Source organism: Crocodylus porosus, unplaced genomic scaffold, assembly GCF_001723895.1.
Source record: "Crocodylus porosus isolate Cpor-Errol unplaced genomic scaffold, CroPor_comp1, whole genome shotgun sequence".
In the NCBI taxonomy this organism is placed as follows: domain Eukaryota; kingdom Metazoa; phylum Chordata; order Crocodylia; family Crocodylidae; genus Crocodylus; species Crocodylus porosus.
In genome coordinates, this window is record NW_017728920.1 from 7,294,804 (window position 1) to 7,301,070 (window position 6,267).

Genomic DNA, 6,267 nt, shown 5'->3' on the forward strand with positions numbered 1-6,267 from the left:
CGGGGCGCTCCTCAGCTCGCGCCCAACTTTGCGGGGCCCGCGGCGGCGGCGCGCGGGCGGCTGCGGTTGCTGTGCGCCGAGGCAGCGGCGTCTCATTGCCAGGTAATGAATATTTCAGCGCGAGCGAAACTGCCCCGGGCGGATGTCATGGCAGTTGCTGCTTTGGTGACTGCCAATCCCCCAAAGAGGAGCGGGGGAGGGACGGGCCAGGCTCGGCGCAGGCGGCTGCCCTGCCCTGCGCTCCCTACCGCGCAGCACGCCGCCTTTTACCTTCCCGACGCGCCGGGCTGGCTCTGCCTTCAATTTCGGTTGTGCCGCGGCCGCCGGCTGGAGGAGGCGGCTCCCACCCGCCCTTCCTCTGCCTTCAAGCGCCCCCTCTCTGCTCCGCGAGCCGAGCCGGCAGCCCTGCGCCCGAGGCGAGCCCCGGGCTGGGCCGGAGCGCACCGGGTACCGCGCTGCTCCCAGGCGTGCAGTTGCACAGAGCTGCGTGCTTCCAACCCACCCTCCGCCCTTCCCCGCGGGCCGGCATCTCTCTCCAGGGCGGCGCGCTCCCGCTCAACTGGTGCAGTCACTTATATGCCTGAAGGACATACTCAGAGTCCCCCTAGGCCCTTGATTTTTAACCACATACATCCTCACCTAGCCTCATCTCCTGTTTTCTTTTCCCAAGCCTGTCTGAAGAGACGCTTTTCTCCTGTGGAGAACTTGTAAAGAAGCCAGGAGGCAATAACTCCTGCGGGTGAATTATCTTTTCTTGGCCCGCCTGCCTGGTAGGGCTAGACAAGCTTTCAGGTGTCCCAGTCTGTCCCAACCACTAAAAGGATCACCCACAAGAATTCTTGCCTCTCACCTGTTTCCAGGGCCATCACAGCAACATTCCCTCAATACTACTCAAGCATCCAAAATATTCTTTAAAAAAGTTATTAGCATTAGCCTCAAGCTGATCACTTAGTATGAAAAGCTGCAGAGAGATTGTTTAGTCAGCAGCCTAAACTGCTTTGAACAAAGTCAACACACCAGCTTCCCATAATTCTGAACTAGTAATTGTGCACATACATAACCTTCTGCTTGGCCTTTCGGTTATTAGCTGTTTACATCATACTTTACAGCCTCAGTACTCAAAGCAAATGAAAATGGACATGGTGACTTGATGGACATAAATCCTACGCAAACATGAAATATCAGGCATCAGTGTCAGTTGACAAACTGGCATGCTATGGTGCTACTCCTGTCTTCCTTGCTCTCCAGTGCTCAAGACTGCAATGCCTTTTCCCTGCTTTGTGACAGGCTCCTATTTCTGTCTTTCCTATTGTTGGCTACTCCACACACGTGTGTAACGGGTCTGTGCATTAGTCACTTAGCTGCACAACAGTGCCACTCACAATTTGGTGCCTATCCTTTACATTGCAACAAAGGTTGACTATCTGTAAGTGGATTAAGTACACAGGTTAAGTGCACAGCTTCTTTGAGCCCCACTGTCTGCTTCGTAACTAACTGCATTCTGGTTAACCACACCAGAAACAGGGAAGGGGAAGCAGCTGTCAAGGGACTGCTATTAGAAGCCTTGACAATGACACTAAATAGCTAATCAGTTCACGGCTGCCTTCTCCCCTTATTTTTAAGACTTCTAATAGCGACCCTTAAACTGTCAGAAGTCTCAAAAAAATCAGGGGAACAAGTGAGTATCAGGGTTGATAACACCGTGGCACTAATAGCACTGTAAACCAGTGGCTCTCAACTTTTTTTGTACCCAGACCGATTTGTAAACATCAATGGCCAGTCCCAACCCAGTACCCCTCACTCCTGACCATCTACCCCCACACTCCAGTGTGTGGGGCAGGGGGTGGTTGTGTGGTGTGGGGAGATGTGGAGCTGGGGGGGGGGCCAAGCAGCCCAGAACTCTAGCAGCCTACGAGGGAAAAGTCTTGGTTTTCCACTTTTTTTTCCTTTAAAGAAGAATCCATTTTTAAAGTTTGCTCAAGACCCTTTCATATATTCTTGCAGCCCACTTTTGGGTTGCAACGCATGGGCTGAGAAACACTGCTGCGAACAGTGCTGGATAAATACACGGTTTGGATAAGTGCATAGCCTTTTTTAGCCCCAGTGGAGTATGCTGTATCTATGATTTCCAGGAAGAAAAGGGCAATTAAGCCTTCCCTGTACCTATAGATGCCCAAGTGGAAAAGTGGTTTCCTGAAAAGCGTGAAATTGTCTATACAAATAATGTAGAAAAATCTAGCTTTCTATTTAATAGCAGATGACAGGTGCTAAGCAGCATCCAAACACAGACATTCTGAGCGCCATGAAACACAGAGGAAACCACCTCAGTGCATTCTCTTGCAATGACAATGAGAAGAAGAAGAGTGGATAGTGTTTGCCTTGTTTACAAATCAGGCCAAATTTAGGAGCAAAGCAACTGGGTGATGACTATATGGAGATCAAAGTGGTATGGCACTCACAGGTGCAGTTAATTGTTTCCCTGTTGTTGCTAGTCACTACTGTCCCTTTGAATTAAGAGAGCTACAGTTAGCTGTCATGTCCATTCACCCCACTACACCTTGTAAACTTGAGAGTGAATTGCAGTATTTCTACAACTGTGGTGGTTATAATCCACCCCAGAAGGGGATAGAGATGAGGGCAGCATTGAACAACTTTCCCCACATAGCTCTGCCAACACCCCTCCACCCTAATTCACAGCCGCCCTGCTATTTCAGACCTGGCCTACCCACAATGCTGTATTGTATTCCAATACTGAACTCTCACATCATAGTCCTAAAGTATGTTGGCTTAGGAGTCAGACTTAAGCACTGAGTTTCTTTGCGGTAGAGATTGACCAATCCACCCATTTGACTAGTTCTTCTGACATACCAGTGTTGTGAAAGCAAACCTCCTGCTTTGAGAACACCTTTGCATGAGTGGCATCTGAGGATTATTAGATTATTAGGGCCAGGTAGCCTGATTAAGCTTAGGCCTCTTCTGAACAATGGCAGGCAATTATATCATCATCTAACTGTGGGGTGCTTATTGATTTGTAGAGGAGGAACATCTACTGTAGACTAAAAGGAGGTTAGCAATGCCATGTCACCTGTGAACAATCTGAACTCCAAGGGGAAAGGTTAGCCCCTTAATTTGCTGTTCTAGGGAGATTTCTAGTCAAGCATTCTGAATAGTCTTGCTCTTCAAAACTGCAAAATGGTGGTGCATCAAAAATAAAGTAATTTTTAATTGCACCTAAATTCAATATCTAGTTTTATTTTGGTAAAAGGGAGAACAAGGCCCAGGAAGAGGTATCACATAGGAGTTTGCATAACACTAGTAACCTCCACAAACTGCTCCGGTGTAAAACATCAGAGGTAATACAGTTGTTAGACCATCTGTGACTACAAAAGCTTTGCAGCAGTCTCTCAGCCACACTACATGTTGACATGTGTGCAGTGCTTGCACCACTAGAGGAAATAGCACAAGTCATTGTTTCTAACGGCCTCAGGTTAATCTGCCTCTCTGCTGTGATGCAGCTGTTGGCTCTGCAGGTTCTTGAAGGCTCAGATGCCATGGCCAGTGTTTCTAGTACAGCTGAAGGAGAAGTAAACACTTTAAACAGGAGTCTACATGAACTTTAGGGCTGCTGAGTAAAGTGTGATACATTAAAGCAAACCACCATATACATTTTCTCTAAGCCTTTCTCTGTTACCAAACATATTAGACTTCGATTTATGAAACCTGCATTTTAAACACCCTCTTAAGGGCAGCTGTTGACAACTAGAAAGCTCTTCACTGCATACTTAATAAGGAGTGATGATAGAGTTGGCTCATCCAGTCCAGCTCCCTGTCCTACCCATCCCCTGCAGTGAAGCTTTTAAGGTTATTTAATCTTTGCAATGAATCCCAGGTCACTTGTTTCAGGTTTTAAATATTTGCGATATTGGACATAGCAAATTTTGCTTCAGAAGCAACTCCATAAAAATCACTCCTAGAAGTAGATATAGGAGCATTTGCGAAATGGAGTAGGGCGGAGGCTGTCCCCTGTGCCCTGGGAGGTAGGTATTTTATGATGATGAAGATCATGTTTCATATTCTAAAGAGCACCCACTCCCCCAACATCCTCTTTCTGTAATTGTGGCCACTTTGGAGCACAAAATACAGCGTTGCAGGAAATAGACCATCCACTCATGCATACTAGTAGAAGGGAATGTATTGTTGCTGAAGATTATAAATGTGCACTACAAGGGGGAGGACATGATTTATCATAGAAACACTGCCCACCTTAGACTGAAATAACATTATGACGTTAAGTTCTCATTTAGAGTCCGGCAGGTGGAGTCCTGTGCTGCAGGAGCAGCAGTGCTGTAAAGTGGTCACTCAAAACCTCTATCAGTGTTAAGCTCTGAGAGCAGAATCCATTGCCTGTTACTGCTGGAGATTCTGATTGTAAGTGGGGCCAGCCCCACTGAGATCAGAGGGATGTTTAGCTCACCTGCAGTAAACTGAAATGCTATCTAATAATGGATAGATGAGGGTCAGAAAGTTCCAGCTCATACTTATGTTAATCATGCCTCTTCCTGAGGCTTTCATATGTTACTAGCTTTCTCCCATCCTGACTTCTTTAGGGCAGGTCTGGTTCTTTTTTTGCCTCCCTCCCCCACATTGACATGAGACAAATGCTTTTGGGATATGCAAGTAAATAGTAAAAATAGACTCCAGCCCCATCCATTAAACACCAGAAAATGATTAGGGTACAAAACAGGAGAGAACCAAAATAAGGAATTTCAATTCAAAGCTATTTAGAGATAAGTCTCAGGACTGGCCATTTGCAGTTACTCTCACCTCTCATAGCTGATGGCTCACTTAATGACTTCATGATAAATTCAGGTCAGTGTTGCTATTTAAATAAGGTGCAGTTCTCTTATATTTAATCATCATCATTCCCTCCAGTTTATATCATACAGCTTCACAAAACACCATTCAGCATATAACCTTGGCTGATTTGTTTTATATTACATATGGATTTGGAGATTGTGGTCTGTTTTAAAGAAGTCAGCAGGTCTTTCTGTAGCATCCTTCTAAGTAACAGTACTATTATATGACTAATTATCATGTCACACCCAGTGCTTCCTTAGTTTGGGTTGCAACAACCTTCCTACTGCTAAGGCAGTCAAACATGGAGACTTTAAGTCATTGAAGTGCATAAAAGCTCTAAACAATTACTATCAGTGTAGCCAAGGTGGTCACAGGGATTTGCACTAAAGCAGTTTTGCACATTTCAGTTCAGGGCTGATGAGGGATATAAGTCTTAAAAGTGGATGAAGTATTTGTGAAAGAAGTATGGGTTGGTTGGATGAATGGACTGTAAGATGGGTAGAAAACTGACTGGAGCATCAGGTTTGGGGTAATAATCAATACTTTGATATCTAGCTGGCAGATGGTATGAAGTGAAGTGCCCCAGGGGTCAGTTCTGGGGCCTGTTTTGTTCAATATCTTTATCAACCTGGAAGATGGGATGGAATGCACCATCGGGCAAGTCTGCAGATGACACCACACTGTGAGGAGTGGCAGATACACTGGAGGGTAGGGCTAGGATTCAGTGTGATCTAGACAAATCGGAGGATTGGGCCAAAAGAAAATTCATGAGGTTCAACAAGGACAAGTGCAAAGTCCTGCACTTAGGATACGACAATCCCATGCACCAGAACAGGCTGGGGGCTGACTGGATGGACAGCAGCTCTGCAGAAAAGGACCTGGATGTTACCGTGGGCAATAAGCTAAATATGGGCCAGCAATGTGCACTTGTTGCCAATAAGGCTAACAGCATACCAAGCTACATTGGTAGGAGAGTTGCCAGCAAGTCAAGGAAAGTGATTATTCCCCTCTATTCAACACTGGTGAGGCCACATCTGGAGTATTGTGTTCAGTTTTGGGGCCCCCACTACAGAAAGTATGTGAACAAATTGGAGAGAGCCCAGCAGAGGGCAACAAAAATGGTGAGGGGACTGGGGGACATGACTTCTGAGGAAACAATGAGGGAACTGGGCTTATTTAGTTTGCAGAAGAGAAGACAGAGGGGATTCAGTAGCAGCCTTCAGCTACCTGAAGGGGGGGGGGTTGAAAGAGAATGGAACTAGACTGTTCTCAGTGGTGGCAGATGACAGAACAAGGAGGAGTGGTCTCAAGTTGCAGCAATGGAAGTTTAGGTTAGATATTAAGAAGAATTTTCTCACTAGGAGAGTTGTAAAACACTGGAAGAAGTTACTCAGAGAGGTTGTCCCATGA

General features: G+C 46.1%; 1 protein-coding gene across 1 annotated transcript in view; it reads right to left on the bottom strand.

The window, feature by feature from the left end:
* Positions 1 to 1,269, bottom strand: part of CDH23 (cadherin related 23) — a 556,494-nt gene extending 555,225 nt beyond the window's left edge. The window contains exon 1 of the mRNA XM_019538542.1: positions 1,168 to 1,269. Within this exon, the coding sequence (XP_019394087.1) occupies positions 1,168 to 1,213 (46 nt within the window). The 5' untranslated portion in view covers positions 1,214 to 1,269. The remainder of the gene's footprint in view (positions 1 to 1,167) is intronic.
* Between the last annotated feature and the right edge of the window lie 4,998 nt (positions 1,270 to 6,267).